At 37.9% G+C, this 22,492-nt stretch overlaps 1 protein-coding gene across 3 annotated transcripts in view; it reads left to right on the forward strand.

Annotated features, from left to right (window-relative positions):
- Positions 1-566: 566 nt before the first annotated feature.
- Positions 567-22,492, forward strand: part of LOC136881944 (zinc finger protein 675-like) — a 45,650-nt gene continuing 23,724 nt past the window's right edge. For 2 of the 3 annotated variants that reach the window (XM_068229407.1, XM_068229405.1), the window contains exons 1-4: positions 2,159-2,422; positions 5,321-5,409; positions 10,306-10,434; positions 21,587-21,645. In XM_068229407.1, the coding sequence (XP_068085508.1) occupies positions 5,326-5,409; positions 10,306-10,434; positions 21,587-21,645 (272 nt within the window). In that variant the 5' untranslated portion in view covers positions 2,159-2,422; positions 5,321-5,325. Of the gene's footprint in view, positions 704-2,158; positions 2,423-5,320; positions 5,410-10,305; positions 10,435-21,586; positions 21,646-22,492 lie in introns of those variants that run through there. The other variant, XM_068229406.1, reaches the window with a different exon arrangement.

Consider the following 22,492-nt stretch of genomic DNA (forward strand, 5'->3'; position numbering starts at 1 on the left):
GACTTTTTTGAACTTTTTACAATTCTCGACTGTACTGAGAGCGGAGGGACGCTAATTTTTTTCGATGCACTCGCGGGAACAATTATATAGATAATTTCGAGTTCCTGGAAACTGTCAGCTTTCTTCGCTTTATATCTGTATTCCTTTGATGAGACATCCCACAACAAGGCCTTTCTATTGTATCATTAATTAGGTCCAAAGTAATCTCCTTGCTACACTCCATTTCTGACTATAAATGTTAGTACGGTACCAGTATAGTGCAGAGAGAAAGACATACGTGCGCGTACTGTATTTGTAGCTTATTGGAGATGGCTGAAAAATAACGTAGCAGTTACATGGTCCCAGTTACATGCCTGTCACTGTTGCAAATGTAACGAGGACGAGAAATAACAGATTATCGAGTAACGACAACAGAAAAACGTACTAGTGAAAACAGTAACTGGGAAGTGGGGACCTGTCACTAGTAGCAGCTTACAGACACAGAATGTGACCTTCAGATAGTACGCATGTCTTCCAAGTGAGAGCGCTTTCGTAGGAATGGCAATTTGCAACACAGCTGTAAGGGAACAAGCTTGAAGCCGTGACCAGGCTGTGACCAGTAAAAGGTGAATAATGTTGGACGTTATACCGGTTATACGGAGACAAGCTTGAAGCCGTGACCATGCTGTGACCGCACAGAACACCAATGTGTGACCGGTAAAAGGTGAGTAACGGTGGACGTTATTTTTCACTAATACTTTTCACAGTTACCTTATTGTAGCAGTGACATGTGTAGCAGTTACACAAAAATAACCGTTTGTCACACCTCTAATAAAGAGAATGAGTATAGCGGAGTGTTGTAACTATAATCAAATACAGTAGAGACAATACACGACACTGCGCGAGATATCGAGGGACAGCTATTGGAGCTCACTCTAGCGGACAGACCTGAACGGTACTGATTCTGTCATAAGAGCACGTGTATTTTTGTGTGAAGTTTTTGGTGTTAATGCGTTTTCAGTGAGTTGACATAATTAAATAGTAGCGTGTGTCATTCCTTGATATCTTCTCTCAACATGAGGGGAAAGGTATGTGCTGTGTTTGGCTGCAGTAATTACGAAGTAGAGAAAAATGCGCGCTCGTTCTTCAGGTTCCCTCGTGACAAGAACATGTAAGTAATATTGTGTTTGCATATATATTCTTCCAGTGACAGAGATTTTTATAGTACTTCATAATCTTCTGACCTGCTCGACCCATGTTTTAACGGGCTTAAAATATAATACGCATATTTTATTGTATAGTGCAGCAGTTAACCTTCAATACCTATGTGTTGTTGTAGGTGTGATCTGTGGGTTTTGAAATGTCACAGAAGCGATTTGGATAAAGTGTACAAGAAAGAAGGGACGTTACGCTTGTATAAGAATTATAAGATCTGTTCAGATCATTTCCAGGCCAGCGACTTTAAAAATCCTCGACTATACAGCCAAGGGTATGTTACATTTTTACTCTAATTGTACGTAAATATTCCTCAAAGCATCACTATCGACATCATTTTCAAACTTTTCTTTCTTTTATCCCTCTTCTCAGATTAAAGCCGGGATTTTATAGATTTTCTTTCTGTTAGTAGGCTTCATGTTAAGAGGAAAATTGTCCAGCTATTAAATGTTAATTCATTGCATCATATGTGTAAGGAATGTGCCGATATTTTTATTGACATATGTCTTAATGTGATGATACATTGTTTTTAAATGAGGGTAAAAGACAAATCCAACCGTAAGATTTCAGGCAGGTATGCTAAAGCTAAAAAAGTAATGCATAAATGAAAGATCAAGCCATTTCACAGCAGTCCATTTCACACCTTGTTTATATGTCTAATTTCAGTCTTTGAATAATAACTTTTTAAATAATTCTTCATTCATTTATCCAGAATTGCTTTAGCAACTTCGAAGTTAATATCTCAATACCACTTTCTTTCTAGACGTAATTTAGTTATCCATTTCCGTATATACATTTCCATTGATATTTGAATTTAGCGCGATTTGTTCAGGTCAAGTCACTAGGAGCGCCACCGTCGAATTGTCTCCCATTTTAGCAAGGCGAAATCCGTAAGTGTCGTGTGTTGTCTCTACTGTATTTGCTATAATCCTACTTCACGACAAGTACGTCCGTTGGAATGGAAACAGCACGGAAGTTGCCGATGCTGTGCCGACATCTCACGAACAACGAATTGACACATTTTTCCACTTGGAGCGGAAAACACGCCAACATGTTAAAAGTGTTAATCTCAACATTCTGAGTTAACATGCAAAGTCAGTTGGAAGATACAATCAAAATATACATGTCAATTGTATCACGTTAAATTTAACATGTTGGTGTTAAATGTTAATCAGTGGAGACCGGCCTTAAGTCCAATACATTGCCAAGAGTAGAAGAAAAATAACCTGTAAGCAGTGAACCATGTTTGTTTGGTATTGGCTATTATACGTTTTAAACCACAAGCAAACAATAATTTTATGCTGAAAATAGTTGCGTTTCTACAGCTAATTTGGTTCTAATCTGCACTTCAGAATATACAGGTACAAGAGAGTTTTAGTCTAGACCATCGAGCTACATATGAAACATCGTTGTAGACCAGAAACCCCACAGTATCGTTTGACTTCTATGGCAGATACTGATGCCAAAAGACAGTTAAAGCTAATGTTGATTGGGAAATTTTTCAAAACCGTGGAATTACTACTCGCCAATATAGAGTAAGTGATTCTGTTTGAAAGTTAATTTTAAAGCTATATACTTCTTCAGCACAAAATACAACTCGAAACCTGTATAATTTTAGGGTTATGTTAAAGAAATATTTTCCATATTCTCTGAAAAGAAGGTTTCCATCTCGAACTGCCCGTCGTGCTGTTGCGGACTCGCGGGAAATCAGTATGACGGTATCATTCTGTCAGGCAAAATGAGCATGATCTTCATCTTTGTTAATAAAGGTCACTGCAGGACTTTTATATGAGTACCGTAATGCTGTAAAATAGTTGGCTCATTATTTGTCAATTAAGTTGGGTGTTCGCTTGTCTGGCAGTGATACGTGTTAAGGGGAATTCAGCACAAAAATCAGTGTTAAGTATAACGACGTCGTTATATTTTGGGACTCTGCTGTTTCCCCCCACGTACACACAACACAAACAGACTGCAAAGGATATTACACTTTTACATAATATAACAAAGGCAATAAAACCAAAGTTAATCACAGAATTTAAATACAAGGTGAAGGCAAACACAAATTCCTAACATCCTCCAGTGGCGTATGATGGGATCAAGACGTGGGCTACCAGTAGAATTAGGTTACCCTTTTTCGATGATTGGTTTAGTGAACGTCAAGCCTTAAGCGTTTTGAGCTGCATCCAGTAGCCAACGGAGAAGCATGCTGTGTTGTTAAGGCTGCTTCACAAGGTACTGCTGTGGCCTCAGCTACTGTCAATACTCAACACCTGATCATTGAAGGTGGTAACGTAAGATTAAGCAAATTACGCCCGGCTTTGTGGCTAAATGGATAGAATGCTTGTCTTCGGTCCGATGTTCCTGGTTCAATTCTCAGAATCAATCCCCTGGAACTGATAATTCCCCTGGCATGGGAACTGTGTGTTTATGATGTCTTCATTCGTTTTATCCTCATTAGTTCACCATCAAGCCTATACAGATGCCATGGACTATTACTATTATTCAATTTAAAGAAATTAATTTTACTGCAGTCTTACCCATTGTATATTGGTTTAGTAGCTTCCTCGGGAGATCAGCGGTGGTGTCCGATCCATGATTACAGGCTAAGTGCCAACCAATGCTAAACCTGAAAGATTGCATTTGATTTCAGCAAATTTACCTATGAAAAGAAAACTATATTACTCCTATAACAGCAGCCCTGCAGTGTCTTCCTACAAGGATGTAGAAGTAAACGGGGGTGGAATACCAGCACACTGTGTTATCTATAGAAGTAAGTCAGAATCTTTCTTCTTTTCTAGCCTATTTTAATCCACTGCTGGATATGGGCCTCTTCCATATGCTTCGGTCTTAAGCCATTTGGAACCAGTGTGTTCCAGCTAACAGCTTTATGCCATTGAGCCATCTCTTCTGGGGTCTTTCAATGCCTCTCTTGTGTTCCCTTGGTCTCCAGTGAACAATCCTAGAGGTCCACCTGCTGTAGTCTTGTCGAGCTACGTGTCCTACCCATTGCCACTTTAGTCTTGCTATTCTCTAGGATGTCTGTTACATTCGTTCTTCTCCTGATGTCCTCTGAATGGATCTTATCCCTAAGGCTGATCCCTAGCATCTGTCGCTCCATGGCTCATTGTGTTCACTGAAGCTTGCGAGCACTTTCCTTCATCAGAGTCATCGTTTCCAGACCATAAGTAGTAACTGGCAACACGCATGTATTATAAACCTCGGTCTTCAGGTTAATTGGAACATCCTGTTGGTCATGATGAATCTTAGTTTTCGGAATACTATCCAACTCATACCTATCCTACAAGGAATTTCTGCACGTTGGTTGTCTTTCCCAAGTTTTATCTGTGTCCAAGATAGATGTACTCATCGAAAGTCAGAATTATTAGGTGAGAAAGTATAAACGATGAGTAGTGCATGGTTGTTAGCTCCCAGTAGCGATCTGATAGAGCGAAGCCTACCACGCCTATTCCCCCAGTCCCCGCACCTAGCGAACATACAGCAGCAAGCTGCTTGAGGTAGCTCGAGGGAAGAGGGACACAGAGCCTGGGCTGCAAGATCAGCCTCCAATAACTTGCTCTTAGATAATACGTGCAAGGATTTTACTCATTGCTTTCAAGTTTTGCAAATGGAACAATGTGTCAGATGCTTACATTATAATGTGCTTTAGACTTAGATCATTCTCATTTGAGGTATGGGCTTCACTGATAGCCTTAGTAGCCCTCAGTATACGCCACTGACGTCCTCAGTGACAATGATCGCATCCATGACCCCACTATTATTAGAAAAATGTTAAAGAGGTGTAAGGAAAAATAGGCAATTTGGAGCAAGTGGGTTGTGTGTGTACTGCACAGAAAGATGTATATGTCCGTTGTTGTCTTTTGTAAGCCCTTGCTTTTGTGGATAGCTTCATTGTTCAAAGGGTTGGAACTATTCTTCTTGTGCCTTTGTACTAGAGTTAAAAGAAGAAAGTTACTAGTTTTTCTTCTCCTTAAAACAGTAATCACAATCGGTGATGTGGACTGTGCGTATTATTTGTATGATCAATATGTAAGAAAATTTTAAAATATTATTCACAATTTGTTGAGTATTGGACTTGTTTTAAGAGCTGCAATGCTTGTATTTCCAGGTTTGATGCCAAAAAATATGGAGGAACCTGTGTTCATTAAATGTGAGCCAGAATGGCCTTTGGATACTGAAGAAGAACCCTCTAACATTGTAAGTGTATTTTCATTGAGTATATTCCTCTAATGATAGAGAGTGTGGCAGAGAGCAAATTGGATCAAAACCAGTGCAATTTTCAGACCGCTCAGGGGCTGTCAGAATGAGATTTATAATATGCATAATTTAATTGAAAAAATACTGACAGGAAAAGACAGATTTGTTTTGTCGATCTAAATAAGGCATGCGAGAGATTACCAAGACAAAAGATCATACCCAGAAATTTTGTTAACAGGGTGGCAGGAATGAGTAGCTGGGTACGGAATACCAAGTACAAACTTAATATGATAACATTTCAATTTATTCCCCTCAGGGCATTAACAGTAATATCAGAAAAGTAAACTTAACTGCAAAATTGAACTATTTTAGTGTTATTATTAAGAACAAGACATAAAAGAGTATTGTGAACTTCTAATGTTCTACTGCTCGTTCATAATCATGTAATACTGGGGATTTTGTTGCTGTGAAGTACCATACGGGTTCTTGACATCATGCGGAATTGATACTCGCATGCGATTCCATGCTAATCAAGACACCACTCGCGCACGACACAGTAGGTCATAGTCAAGCTACAGCTTTCAACTCTGTTGTAATTGATACAATTATGCTGACAATAATGAAGACTTGTCATGTAAATAAACAGTTTTACAGCATTTACATTTTAATTTGGAGCACTCAGTGACTCAAATATGTACTATGTTAATATTATGTAACTAGCATATATCTAGGTTATGTTAGTTGGGGGGGCTGTAAAAATGGCAGGGCGATGCACCCATTAAAAAGGTTCTAGGGAGAACACTGAAGATTCTGGCCAAAATTACAGATTTTGGAATAAGACATAGGTTATTACAGCCACTGTAAGTCGTTTATGTTAGCAGTCAGACCAGAGTGAAAATAGTTGAAATGTGTTCTTTGTTCACAACAGTTAAGAGGGCTAGGCATCTTTATTGTTTGTTGTATACATAGATCATTTAGTGAAAGGTATAAAATGGCTGGGTGGATTTGTGTTGAATAGAACAAATATTTTGTACATTTTTGCTTATATGTGGTTCATGGTGTGGGTTACTGTAGTCATGTCCTGGTTTGTAAACCATGGGCAATGGCTGAGTGGCGTAGTAAGTGGTCTGAGATTTGGAATACAAGTCACTATGGAATGGGAGTGGGCATCTCGGGCACATTCGGAATCATGGCCATCCTCGTGCTCAGGCGGCTAGGACTTTACAATCCACCGCGGTCCCAAACTCATTAGAGGAGAGATTCTCACTGGGACTATATGTAAGTAGGGCAGCATCCAGCTTCACAGAATTTTCACTGAACAAGCTTGGAACATTTTAAGCAAACCTCGGACCTATGGGTGTAACAGAGTTCCATTTCCATTTGACTTACAAGGGACTCCTTCAAGACGACGTGGCAAACAAAGTGGAATCCGATGGGGGGGGGGGGGGGGGAGCTATTAATATGAATGGGACTTATGGAAGCAAGAAAGTGCAACTGGCTGAATCAGCAAAGAGGATTCTTGCTGATATTTGGATAAGGGGAGATAACAAGGAAGAGATAGGGGGATTATAAAGTATTCTTAATAGATGGTAAAAAGTGAAGGGCAGAGTGCGGGGTAAGACTATTCATCAGAAATACTATTGTATGCAGCATAATTTATGTTAGGCACATGAATAAGTAAATGATGTGGGTAGATTTGGCTTCTGGAGGAATTAGGATGAGAATTGTCTCTGTGTATTCAACACGCAAGGGTGCAGATGAGGATGAAGTTCATAAGTTTTATGGAGCACTGAATAACATCATATTCAGGGTCAACAGCAAGGATAGGATAGTGTTAATAGGTGATTTCAATACGAGAGTTGGAATTAGAACTGAAGGATACAAAAAGGTGATGAGTAAATGAGGGGAAAGTATATAAAATAATAAGAATGGGAAGCGTTTACTGGACTTCTGTGCTAGTATGGGATAAGCAGTTATGAATACATTCTTTAAGAATAAGGTTATTCAACACCACACATAGGAGAGTAGGGGCACCAGATCCATATTAGACTATATCATAACCAACTTGGAATTCAGGAAGTCTGTTAGAAATGTGCGGGTATTCCGGGCATTGTTTTGATGATACAGACTATGGTCTGCTCTGTAGTGAACTAAGTATCTTTAGTCCTAGGAAAAAGAAAGTGAAATATGTCTGCAGATGAATAAGGGTAGAGAATCTCCAGGATGAGCAAAATTAGACAGAAGTACATGGATATGATTTGTGGAAAGTTCCAAACAGTAGAGAATAAAAAGGTTCAGGATATAGAAAGAGAATGGATGGCATAAAGGGATGCTGTAATAGAAACAGAAAGGTAATGCCTGGGAACAGCTGTATGGAAACATGGGAAAAAGCAAACATCTTGGTGGAATAATGAAGTGACGGCAGCTTGTAAATGCAGAAGAAAGGCATATCACAAATGACACCATTGCTGACAGGGAGTTGTATGTAAATGAAAGAAATGGAGCAAAACAATTAATTGTTGAATCCAAGAATAAGTTCTGGGAAATTTTGGTAATAATCGGAAAAGGCTAGGTCATATGACAGGGAAACCTTTCTTCTTAGAAAGGGAGTGAGAAAAGAAATGAATAGTGTTTTCGGTAACTCAGATGAACTGATTATAGATCCCACGGAAACAATGGGGAGGTGGAAGGAAAATTTTGAAAATCTCTCGTAAAAGGAAATGTTTGGTGACATTGCAAACAACCAAGCTCATAGAGAGGAGGGCAATGATGAGAGTATGTCATCAATCCCAGGTGCCTTGTTCCTATTTAACTCTCTCAAAGCTCTGTCGAATTCTGACCTCAAAATTGGGTCTGCGATTTCATCAGCATCAACAGCTTCTTTTTGTTCCAGAAACTTATCATCTATTTATTTCCCGTGATACAATTGTTTAAAATATTCCTGCCGTCTTTCTGCCCTTCCTTCTTTCCCTACAAATGGTCTTCCATCTGAGCTCTTAACATTCATACTCTTAGTTTTCATTTCTCCAAAGGTTTCTTTGGATTTCCATTATGCAACATCTACCTTTCTTACAACCATGAAACCTTCAGCATCCTTGCATTTCTTCCTTAGCTGACGTGCACATTCTATCTTCTTCATTCTGTAATTGCCTGTATTTTTTTCTGCACTCTTCCTATTTTGCATTTTTGTATTTTCTCTGTTTATTAAACAAGTCTAATATCTCTCAAGTTATCCACTGATACATACTTGATCGTACCTTTCTTCCTAAACTTTCTTCTGTAGCCCTACTTATTTCATTCTTCACTACTGTCCACTCTGTATCTGCTGTGTTTCCTTCAGCCTTTCTTTTAAGTCCTTCTGCAAAATGTTCCTTGAAACAATCCCTCACTCTCTTTACTTTCAATTTATCTAGATCTCATCTTCTTGCATTCCTCCTTCCTTTCTTCGTCTTTGCATATTATGTTAAATCTTCTCTCTCTTCATCTTTAGATGATATTTCAAGACTACCAAGTTGTGGTCAGAGTCCACATCTGCTCTTTGGAAGATCTTTCAATCCAACACCTGGTTTCTAAATCTCTGTCTGATCATACCTTCCTGTACCTCCAGGTCTCATCCAGGTGTAGAGTCTTTATTTGTGGTGTTTGAACCTAAGTATTAGCAAGGGCTAAATTATGATCAGTGCACAATTCCACCAGCTGACTTCCTCTTAGGCATTCCAGTGTTCCATCACAATTAGATTCTTGTCACATTTTACATATTGTATTAAATCTTCTATCTCTTCATATATTCTTTTGATTTCTTCATCATCTGCTGAACTACTAGTCATATAGTTCTGTACTATTTTAGTGGACATTGACCTAGTGTCTGTCTTTTCAACAATAATTTGTTCCCTATGCTGGTTGTAATAGCTTACCCACTGGCCTATTTTCTTATTCATTATTAAACCAACTTCTGCATTTCCTATGTTTGATTTTGTGTTTATAATTCTGTGGTCGCCTGTTCAAAAATCCTGCTCTTCTTGCTAACATACTTCACTTATACCAACCACGTCTAATTTTAGTCTCTCCATTTCCCTTTTCAGATTCTCTAACCTACCACAACTAATCAGTCTTTTAATATTCCACACTCCAACTCGCAGAATGTCAGTATTCATCTTCTGATGATTGTCCCTTCCAGGAGATTCGAATGGGGGACTAGTTTACCTTCGGAATATTTTACCCGGGAGGAAGCCATCATCAATACATTATTCATTAATACAGAGAGAGGTGCTTGTCCTTGAGAGTTAGTTATGGCTGTAGTTTCCTGTTGCTTTCAGCCATGTAGCAGTGTCAACACAGCTAAACTGTGTTAAATATTATTATAATGCCATATTAGTCAATCAACCAGATACCGTTCTTCCAAGTTTCGAAAGGCTGCTGCTCCCTTTTTGATGAATAATTCATTAGTCTGTTTTCTTGACAGACACCTATCCAATATGATTGCATCTATGGTTTGACCATTTCCTTCACTGGGACACGCAAACCTCCCACCTTGACAAGGTTACATATTTCACATGAGTGGCTTATAAAATTATGAAGTTTAAATTTGGTGTGTAAAATCTACATATATGAAATAAGCATTAATACTTTTGTGGTGAAAATTTCTTGTTGCATTTAGGAATGCCCTTTTCTGTAAACAGTCATGTTATTATGAGCCTATAATGATCTATTCAAATCAAAGTTTGTTCACAGGTAACCATCTATGTACCTAAATCGGAATTTTTGAATTAAATTTAAAATTGTGATCCAATAAGCTTCTAAAATTTGAAATTTGTCTGAAGAAAGTAGTCTCTGTTTTTTTAAGCTACTGTGAAGATATAATATGCAGAGAGTTTTCCTTTTCATTTTTCTTTATAGGAGCAAAATGCTGTCACACAGTCTGACAACCAATCGAAGATAAAGGAAGATCCATATGCTTCAGATGTTGACCTGACTTCACTGCATGTGGTTGATATAAAAATGGTCAAAGAATCTTGTTGTGATGAGGTATCTAATTTCTCATTTATTGAATTCTGCATATTTTTCATATTGAATTGAACCGAACAGTCATGTAACGTGACGCTCTTGGCAATGTTTCTTTTATCAATATCTTTATATTTAAAAAGTATACTGGAAAGAGCTTTGCCCAGTCATTCTACTGGACCAATTTTCTTCATTCTTTTTATATTCTGTCTGGAATTACCTGCCGGTGAATCATCGGGCATTGATAGGTCTCCAAGTTCAGTCAACTTTGAGTAATCCTAAAATCAAATCACTGAATATCTATACTTACCGAGTTTCATGATGGAGAAATATCTTTACGTAAAGTTATCACCTAAGCTAAAGAATTAAAAAATGACAGGTGTCTATAGCAAACCTGCAGTTTGAACCAAACTTGGTATAAATATGACTTAGAACGATCTGGTGAGAAAGACTATGGGGGTAAGAGAGCCCTACGGTTGGCAGTTGGGAGGGAGTGACCGTGACATATCAGCGAAAATGACCAATAGTATTGTCAAATCTATAGTTTTTGGGATCGCTGAGAGAAATAGTAAGTTTCCTTTAGTAATGGGGCTGAAAATAGGTGAAAAGAAAAATGTCCATAATGACCAAGATTATGCATGTATGTGTTTCAGCATAGTTCTCAACCGAAGTTGGTACACATATGGCTTACTATCTGGAGAAAAATACTGTAGGTGTAAGACATAAAGATTCATCTCACTTCATATCGAAGGTTTTCGACATACATACATACATACATACATACATACATACATACATACATACATACATATAGAGTGACCCAAAGAATCAGTTAACATTTGACGAGGCAATACGGTTGGGGGGTTGGAAGGGAGTGACATGAAACAAAAAATCATGAAAAAAATAATCAAAAACTACCAATATTACTGTTGAATCCATAGTTTTTGTAGTAGCCGACATGAATTGAGACACTCTGTAAGTCCAAGTTCAGCCTCCCATTGGAATGGAGGTCAGAAGTTTTGAAAAATAAAATGTTCTAAATGACCGAGATTAGTGTAGAATCCACAGTAATGGGTTCACTTGGCTAATTGGTGACAGTCCCAAACAGTTGGAATCGTGTACTTCATATCCATAGCGCGATAGATAGATAAAGCCTTTATTTTCTGTGGCGAAGTTAGGGCTCTTGGCCCTTTCTTACACTTAACCACACACATATTATTATTATTATTCCATACAATGATATTAACTTAAAATACTAAGAACTACAAATAACACTAATTTTTAAGACAAAAATATGAATATATACATGCAAAGAAGAATGAAAGAAAAAGTAACTGTCTACATAATACAGGTTTGAGGAAAAAGAAAAAAAAATCAATACACAACAAAAGAAATAAGAATGTAAAAATACTAATAAGCTTAATAAAAATACTAAATGAAAATTTAACTAATTGTATCCTTGCAAGACTAGATCTAAGTTAAATACTGTACTTACTACTAGCTATTTTTAGACTACTTCTACTTCGTAAATACAATGTGGATGTTTTTAATTTAATTTAAATTATTATATTAAACCAATATTTATTTTATTGTGCAATAATCTCATATCATTTTCACACACAATCACTCGTTCCACTCATACAGGTACTGTACCTTGCTGGAAGCACTTAACGAGGAACTGCTGGTAGGAGGTTTTAAATATACTTTTTGATGCAGCATCCTTGATGTCTTTGGGAAGAGCATTCCACCATCCCGAAGCGGTGATAGTAAATGATCAATGGTATGTGGTTGTTCGGTGGACAGGTATTTCTAGAAGGGACACTGAGCGAGTATCATGGAGATGTAAAGAACCAAGGTGACGAAAATTGCTGGAGAGATAAGCAGGGATGTCTTCCGAAAGTACCTGGTACATAAGAGTATTTGCATGTAGTTTACGCCTGTCGTCTAGTCGTAACCAAGATAATTGTTTATAGTAGGGAGAAACTCGAGCGTCATACCGTAAATCCATAGCATATCTAAGACAAGCATTTTGAGTGCGTTGTAGTTTCAAGCTTAATTCTTTTGTTATATCCGTAAGAATTACATCACAGTAGTCAAAAATGGGAAATAATAATGACCGAACAAGTTGAATTTTTAGTGATCGAGGGAATACATTTCTGAAACGTTTTAAGGGGTGCAAGCCACAATAAACCTTTTTGCAGATATTCTTAACTTGCACTGACCAGTTTAGAGTTTCCGTTATAATAACACCAAGGTTAGAAACCGATTCACAATAAGGTATAACAGTACTATTTAAAGTTACGGGAGGAATGCAATTTTGTTTTAAAATGTGAAGATTCCTTGATGTACCGATGATAATGGCTTGCGTTTTATGGGGATTTAATTTAAGGTTGTTTTTAATTGCATAGCTATCTATTTGCTCAAGGTCAGCGTTTACATTACATATTGCTTGTTGTATATTATTCGTTCTAGTGTGGTAATAAATTTGCAGATCATCAGCATAAAGATGGTACTTGCAGTGCTTAATTGATCTGGTGATATCATTTATATATAAAGTGAATAGGAGAGGGCCTAGGACTGACCCTTGTGGAACACCAATATTTTTTGTTCGCCACGTTGATTTATTATTATTTGCAACCACACACTGTCGGCGGTTTGTGAGGTAAGAATAGAAAAATTCCAGCACTTTCTGGCTAAAGTTTAAGGACTGTAATTTGGAAAGAAGCAACCTAGGATCGACAGTATCAAATGCGCTACTGAGATCTAAAAGAGTAAGTATTGTCACTTGTTTGTTGTCCATTGCATATCTAATGTCATCTGTCACTTTCAGCAGAGCTGTCATGGTACTATGTTTTTTCTTAAAGCCTGATTGGTAAGAGTCGAATAAAGCATATTTATGTAAGTACGTAAGGATTTGCTCATGTACCAGGCGTTCCAGCACTTTGGACAGGGGTGGTAGGATAGAAACTGGTCGGTAATCTGAAGGAATACTGGGTCCATCCTTTTTTGGGATTGGGATGATGAGGGCATCCTTCCACGCCGTAGGGAAAATTCCTTGGGTTAAACAGTAGTTAATAATGTGTGTTACAATCGGCAGGATGGCACCAATGATATATTTGTAGAAAGACAGAGGTATGCCATCGTGTCCAGCAGCATCTGATCTGAGAGAATACATAACTCGTTTTACGTCATTTATACCAACCTCTTTAAACACAAATGTATCTTGAATTGGCATAAAATGAATATTATTATTATTATTATTATTATTATTATTATTATTATTATTATTATTATTATTATTATTACTGTTATAAAAATTATTATTATTACTTGTACAGTTATGAAAATTATTATTATTATTATTATTATTATTATTATTATTATTATTATTATTATTATTATTATTATTATTTGCTCTTACAGTGGATTCGGCCGACGTGAAGTGTAAATTTAAGTCATCAAGGGATACATTCGGCGCCTGCTTTGATAACGTTCGACCTATACCCATCGTTCGTAATTGTTTCCATATTTCTGTCGAGTTCTTGCATTTCGATACTTGACATATGTGTTTATATTTACTGTTTCTGATTAACTGTTTAACCCTGTTGCGGAGAACGCGGTAATTTTCAAAGTCATTAGCATTACCCGTTCGTTTAAACCTTCTGTACCATGAGTCACGCTTTGCCATTTCTGATTTAATCTCATTAGTCAGCCACGGAGAAGGTGGTCGAGTCACCCGGATCTCTTTCTTGGGAGCAAATCTGTCATACAGTTCTAACACCAGATCAGATAGTTTATTTATTTTTACGTCAGTATCATCCATGTGTAAAATATCGTTCCACGGCAGATAATATGCTTCGTGTCGTATTCTTTCCTTGTCCAGATTTTTTATATCCCTGCGTGTTATATATTTAGTTTCATATTTTGGCATCTTTAATGAATAGCAGACATATATTAGATCATGGGTAGAAATACCTGGCACTGCAAGCTGTCCGTGATTTAAAACTTTCTGAGTATTGTTAGTTATGATCAAGTCAATCAAAGTATGAGTCGTCCGGTTTACTGTATGTAGATGGTTAGTAGCATTTAGATGTAGGATGTTCAGGTCTAAGCTAAAGAACATATTTTGTAAATGTAATGAGTCGTTTGTCGCAGTCAGCAGATTTGTATTAAAATCTCCAAGTATAATTATATTTTCGTACAGTGGAATTAACTTTGCTAAGCAAATTTCAAGGTCCGATATATGTCTTACGTCTGGGGGTTTGTAAACTACTCCGATCAGTACTTTTTGATTGTTAGCCAAAACTTCTATAAACATAAACTCAGGTCGATTGGGAATCGTCTGGTCTGAAGTAGCCACTATTTTACTTTTGAGGTCATTACGACAGTATATAGCACACCCTCCCCCTATACGTTTTCTTCGGTCTAGACGATGTAAAGTCATGTTATTTAATTCAACCAGGCCTGAGTTAAGTGAGGGTTGTAACCAAGTCTCAGTTACACATATGCAGTGCAAGGTATTACTATCATGAAAGAGGGATTGCATTTCGTCAATGTGAGCCATTAACGATTGCGCGTTAATATGACAACACTGTAGGGCTCGCCGATATCTTGAAAGACTTTCCCTGAGAATGTTTCCCGCTGACGCTGCTGAAGGGTAGGGTGAGGGGGGCGACTGGGAAAGGGGTGGGAGCGGGTCACTGACATCAAGGTTACTACAATCGGTAGAAATAGCACTTGTATTGTGACTAGCCATTATCTAGAAAAGACTTCTGCTTACTCACCTTGTTTTCACCACAAGTACTTCCAGGGGCACAATCACATTCACTCACACACATACACGCACATTTACTTAAAACTACAACATTATCCATTAATGCCATCTCAGTAATGAGTCCGTATCAATGCTCACTCGTGTTTTACATTAAACTAACAATATGGAAATACATACAATTATCACTTATTTTTATTATTTTTCCGAAAGGATCAGCTACTTCCCAGATGATATGGGTTGCACGAGGACAAACTTCCATGTGAAACAAAATAATCTAAAACTATAAATTAAACACACAACATTAAAACTACAAAATAATTCATAATAATTATATCAATTAAAAAGTCACTATAAAAAATCTACAAAAATTCACTTAATACATAATTAACCTGTTGACGAGTATACCTAAGGACAGTCAGTAGAGTGTGCACAGCATTTGCCATTTGGTCCCACATGAGGGAGCATGGCATTTGTCATTTTAGGCTAGTACTAAGAACTTAATTGCTTATTGATGTAATATAACATCTGGCGATGTTTACTGGAACTTTTTCAGTTATTCGAATAGCGTCACTGTATATATCTTTGTTCTCTATGGTGGTGGTCTTTGATGGAAATGCGTATACTCCCTACAGTGTAAGAGTTTGGTGTGCAATTAGCCTAAAACTTACAGCTGATGTGGATAGTTGTTTGTGCTCTTCATACCTATAAATATTTTTGGTTTTCATAAATATAACTGTTAATGTTCCTTCTTTTATAAATTACAAGTGATGCTATAGAGTTTCTGGACACAAGTGATGATATTATAGATGAACTAATAGAGTTATTATTGAAGGTGATATATTTTTTAAAAAATTGAAATGACAGTGTTTACTCAATCCAACATGTCTGTGCATGTGTCTCAAAGTTGTAATAAATAACTTTACTGTATTTTTCAAAAAATTTCTTACTCCCCAGATGTTGTTTACTGGTCAAATACGTACTCAAAGGTGGCCGGCATTATTGCATGGCATATGCCTAGCGCACCCGTCAAAAGGTTAACAGGTAACATAAATCCTACAAGTAAGAATTCAAAACAAAATCCAGTCAATGTGTGGAGCAATTTCTTATCAAGACATGTTAGTTGATCTATTTATAAGAAATGCTGCGGAGCAGTACGGGTCTTTCAGTAACTGTATTAATTACAGTAGGATATCAGTGCATCTGAACTTGGTTAAATTGATTTTTAATTCCTACAATGTATGTGTATAGGGTGGCCCAAAAGTTCGTTAACATTTTATGAGGCAATACTTCACGGTATATTGGAGGAGGAGAGGTAATAATTGACACACATGACATGGGGTTTTATTGACACCAAAATAAAGTACACAAAATGATTTGTATGATACATAAGCAATAATTAGCATAACAATCTAGGTTTAGCAAAGACTATTTTCTTTATAACACATGCTCAGCATGTCGGGCGTCATTCGTAAACAATACCTGTAGTTGAGGGACAATGTTGTGAACAGCACTGTACAGCATATCTGTAGGTACAGTGACAAATTGCCGTCGGATGTTGTATTTTAGCATCCATAATGTTGTCAGACAATCGCGGTAGACTTGTGACTTCAGGCAACCCCACAAATACTAATCACACGGGTTGAGGTCGGGCGACCGGAGAGGCCAAGCATGATGGAAATGGCAACTCAACAGGTGATCCTCACCAAACGATGTGCACAAGAGATCATTCACACGTATAGGAATACGGGGTGGAGCACCATCCTGCATAAACGTTGTACCTTCCAGCAGGTGTTTGGCCAGGCTAGGGATGATGCAATGCTGTAACATATTGACATACCTTGCAGCATCACTGATGTGTAGCTGTACAGTGTCATCTGTTGGCTTGTTTGTCACTGGTTGTTGGTGTCAAAAAACCCTATTTCTTGCCAAACATGTGTGTCAGTTATTACCTCTGTACCTCCAATATTCCATGGAGTATTGCCTCGTCAAATGTTAACTGATTCTTTGGGTCACTCTATATGTATGTATGTCCAACCCTTCGGTATGAAGTGAGATGAATCTTTATGGCGAGTTTTTACAACCAGATGTCCTTCCTGACACCAACCTCGTAATGTGACATGATAGTAGAAAGAGAAAGCGTAAAACCTGGTCTCAGCACATAGCTTACTCCTGTCGAATAGCATCAACAGAACTGCTCAAGGCTGTACGTCCCCATCTGACGGACGAATCACCGTCAGCAGCATCATGCCCTGTTTTCATATAAGTACTGTGCAGTGTCTGTAATTTAATCCAGGCTTTTGGCATGAAATCTTGTGATTAGAAATCGTTTACCACCATCTCTCCTACCTTGCCGGCCAACTTTCTGGAGCGACCAACGGTACTCAAACTGGCTAACTGTGGTGTCAGACCATACAGACTACAATATTCATTGTTTAAAAAAATTAAATCATCTGATTGTTAGATAATGCTGTAATGTATTTTAAATGGTACATCCCCCTAGGTCTTACTTCCTGTGAGTGTTGAATGGAGACCAGTGGGTTCAACCTACTTGGGCCTGACTGCCCACTTTCATCTTGACCAATCTTGTGAACCCACCAACCATGAACATATTAAATTTGCAACTCTAGAGGGTCTAGCACTGTCATAGGTTTTTGACACTTCTCTTGCTTTTATTGATATTTACTTTGTTTGAAAGTTTAGACATTCTCTTTTTACTAGAGCAAATGGTTATATAGTTGTTCTTCCGCTTAATACATTCACCACATCCACCTTCATGACCTTCTGCTCACTTGAAAGTAATTTGAGGCTCTCCTATTTTAAGACACTATTGTCCAAACAATTTTTGTGCTGTAAAGCAATAATTGTGGAGCAAACAACTTTTTCAAGGACAATAAGTCATTTATCATGCAGACAGTCCGTGTCATTTTTGCAATGCTCATATGACCTGTCTGGGGGGGGCTTATGGCTTATTTTAAATGATCTATTGAATATGCTTGGAAGAATTAAAACAGGCTGCTTGAATGACCTGATGCACAGTGCGGAATTGCCATTTAAACTTAGGGCAGATAGGCCCTGGAATAGTTCAGTAAGCTAGCGGTTGGTATGCCAGGAACTGTTCAATCTACTGAGCAATTGGCTTCACGGTTTGGGTCACATCACTATCAGCTTGCATTCAGGAGATAGTGGTTTTGAACCTTACTGCCAGTTGCCTTGGAGATGGTTTTCTGTGGTTCACCATTTTCACACCAAGCAAATGCTGTGGCTGTACCTTACCTAAGTCTATGGTTGCTTCTTTTCCGTTCCTAGACCTTTCCTATCCCTTTTATCACCATAAAACCTAAATGTCGATGCCACGAAAAGAAAATTGCAAATCACATACTGTATATATATACACACAAGGTGTATGCCTAAGTTATTCCCAGTTTTTGTGGTAAAGAAAACACGTAATTTTCAAGGGAAGTTCATTTTTTGTTTATTCAAAATATTGGCCATCAGCCTCCACACACTTTGCCCACCTTTCAGGTAAGTTATGAATACCATGCCTGAAGAACTGCTTGTCTTTTGTGGCATACCATTCGTTGAGCCATTTTTCAACTTCCTCGAAATTGCTGAAGTGCTGCTGTGCGAGTGCATACCAATTGATGCAAAGAGGTGGTAGATGGCGCCAGGTTGGGAGAGTACAGCAGGTGCGGAAAGATGTCCCATCCAAGGGATTTCAAGGTGCCTTTCACTGGTTTTGCTGTGTGAGATGGTGTATTGTTGAGTAACAAAATCACTTTGCTATGTCTTCTGGCCCATTCTGGTTGTTTTTCGATCAATGTGTGATTTAAATTAATTGGCAATGGTGTTGTGCATTAATGGTTTTGCCGGGCTTCGATTCATATCTTAATACTCTCTTTCACATTGAAATCACCATGTTTAAAATGTCAGAACCATGTCTCATATGTTCTAATCAATGGAGTGTTTTCACCATATGTTTCTACCAGCAAACGATGAATTTCCACGGTCTTTTTCCTTTGATTAATTAAGAAAAGCAATGTGTGCTATAAATGTTCTTTTTCAGGAACAAACGTCGACATGATCACTGAACGATACAATACAGGCGCTAGTGTTTGACAGACTCAACTTGGGTGTGTTGGTAAGTTAATATTAGACGAACAAATTGACATATGTGTCAAATTAATATGCTGCGTGCTGTTCGCTGGCTCGCACTTAGTGAAACCGGAAAAGACTTATGCATACACCTAGTATATATTTAATTTGAGCCTCTCTAGGGAAAACATTACCAGATATATCTTTTTTTAGCTGACATATGACATTCAAGCCACTATTGTAAAATTGGTTTTCATATGTATTTAAGTGCTGAGTTACCATTGTCGTATCTTCCACTCACCCCTTGCAAAGGACATATTGCCACCAGATGTCAGATGTCTTGTTGGGCAGTTCCTGAGTTGTACTTATCCACTTTTGTTACAGAACTACACATTTTCTGGGGTTTGTTGTACCAGTTCCTTTGAGGAAAGGTAGAATTCAGAAAGTGTCTTCCTTGTATGCGTCAAGTCCTGCAGTACAGGGATTATGTTTTTTATCATGTTGTGGAAATGTGGAACTTCTCTCCATACAAGTGCCCTGATGGGAGATGTACTTCATCTGAAATGTCACTTTATACAGAAAGAATGATTTCAAAGTATTGAAGGTTTTTAGGCCTTTTCAATCATGAAATTATCAGTATTTTGCCCCAGTGTGGCAGTGGATGAAATGAGGTTCTTTTGTTTGTTTGACTGAGCAAATGGCCATGCAGACATTTTCACACCAGGACAATGCTGAGGCTGTATCTTAATTAAGGCCATGCTCTCTTCCTTCCCACTCCTAGCCCTTTCCTATTCCATCATCGCCATAAGACCTATCTATGTCGGCGTGATGTAAAACAAATTCTGTAAAAGAAAATTTTGGGGAACTTAATTTATGTTAGAGCAGACACATGAACCAATAAATTGTTCATAATTAGACAAATGGTTTTGATGTATTACGATTACATGTCGCATATATCCACCCATGTTAAATGTCATGTATTTTCCAGTGTGTTGATAATGCAAAATTTGTTTGATGATGTATACTGAACTTCAGTGGTGAGGTTGAATAAATAGTTTTCTTCCTAGTCATTTAATGTCACACTAACACATCAAAGGCTTTTGGCAACAGAAAGATGGTAAAGGGCCTTTATTAGAAAGGTACTGGACTTGGCCTTAATTAAGGTACAGCCTCAATATTTGCCTGCTGTAAAAATGGGAACTGTGTTTGCCACTGTCACTAAAATTGCTCACAGTCTGGGTAACCAAGGACGAATTGTCCCCACTTTTACATCCTGGGGTATACGAAATTCTCTGTACTTGTGGCAAGGTATACATTGCCTAAACATGCCGGTCCATTGATACTCGTATTAAGGAACATGAACGAAATATTCGTCTCAACCAGCCTGACAAATCGGCAGTAGCTTAGCATGCTCTATCATCGGGCCATGATGACGTGTTCCAAGATGCTCGAGCTCTTACCCACACTGGACACTACAGGTCCAGGATTACATGGGAAGCTGTGGAAATAAGTAGAAATCCTAACAATTTCAACAGGGACACTGGCTGTCAATTAATTAATATGGGGTTGCCAGCCATTAAGGATTTACGTAGGTAGTTCCCTTCCCTGTCCCTTCACTATTGTTATTTCTTTCCAGTGTTTCCCAAATTCGTACGTTTCTCATCGCCAGATGTTTCATTCCAGGCTTGTGTCTATGTCATACTTTCATATTTGTGTACTCCTGTTATGTTAGGTGACACACACTCAGACTGATTCTGATGGTTCTGTCAGCTTCCGCTTCAAAGGCTAGCACTGCACCACGTCCGCTGAGCCATCTGGTAACGAATGAACATTCCACTTCTATTATAACGTCTAAATTCAAACCTCATTCCTTGAGAAGCCTTTCTCGTGAACAGTAGAGATTTTCTTCTGAAGACGCAGAGCAAAGTTCTCTGCTAAACGTAAAGAATTTCACCTTCTTTTCTTGGCACAGCATAAGCCCAAAAGCCTATATCATGTTAACATTATTATTATTATTATTATTATTATTATTATTATTATTATTATTATTATTATTATTATTGTTGCAAGTTGTAATCATGATCCTATTGTCCAAATTTGGGATTAGAGTGCTCCCCATCTCTATGTAGATATATTTCTTCACTTTGGACTTAATCATTCTATGCCTTTCTTTATACGTTCCATTTTATTTCAGCATGCCATCTTATTGTTGGTCAGTCTCTGGGTCCCTTCTTACCAGACCACTCCCTTATGATGTACTGTATTAGATATGAGTTTTAATTGAATAAATAGATTCTTTATTTTCCTTAGGAGAAGGTTAAAGAAACTCATGATAAAGAGGGTGACAACAGTGGAGGTTCTGCTCATGAGTAAGTATTCAATATTCTTTATTATAAAGTAGATGTATGTGTCTCCAACCTTTGTCCCATTTCTGTACAGGGTTCGATATGAAGTGAGATGAATCTTCGTAATGTGTTTTTATGAATGGGTGCCGTTACTGATCATCATACAAGTTAATGAGTGAATTGTATGACATGATATATGATGATAGGAAGGGAGAGGGTGAAACTGGTGCTGGCACATAGCCAACAGGACTCAGACCAGCTAGTCATGGTGTCAGACGTTATAGACTTCATACCTTAATGATCATGGCCACCAAGCAGGCACCATATTACAGGGTGTGCAAAATAAACCTGGCCCAGTAAATATTTATAAGACTGACGCAGAATTGACCTTTGTTAATGAACAGGAGAACTGCCCATCATAGGAGATGCTGGAAACCATGATTTCAATGCACCAATCAATTGCTGTCACAAGTCTGCACATGCATATCTCCTGAGTATGTCACTGTATTATTACATGTGAGTGAGTGAGAGGGGCAGACGTGTTTAGTGGCCAGTTTAATACAACAAAAATGGTTCTCACACTAAAATAGCACAGGTTTATTGTCGAGTATTATGCATCATGATCCTGTGAAGAACTTTTTGGGCTAGAGTTTAAGACGGAAAGTGTTTTGATAAAACCTCCACAGGAAAGTCTGCAAAGCAAAACTTAGTGGCAAATTGGTGTGAAATAGTGTCTGTAGCAACTAGGAGCAACTAAAAGAGTTTGAACACCAGAAAACAATGATAGAGTGAAGAAAAGCCCAGAACAAAGTTCGACAAAAACTCAGCACCATTTATCTGTGCAAGTGGCAATTAAGAGACCGTCATGTCG

The sequence above is a fragment of the Anabrus simplex genome, chromosome 10 (assembly GCF_040414725.1).
Source record: "Anabrus simplex isolate iqAnaSimp1 chromosome 10, ASM4041472v1, whole genome shotgun sequence".
NCBI classification, from domain to species: Eukaryota; Metazoa; Arthropoda; class Insecta; order Orthoptera; family Tettigoniidae; genus Anabrus; species Anabrus simplex.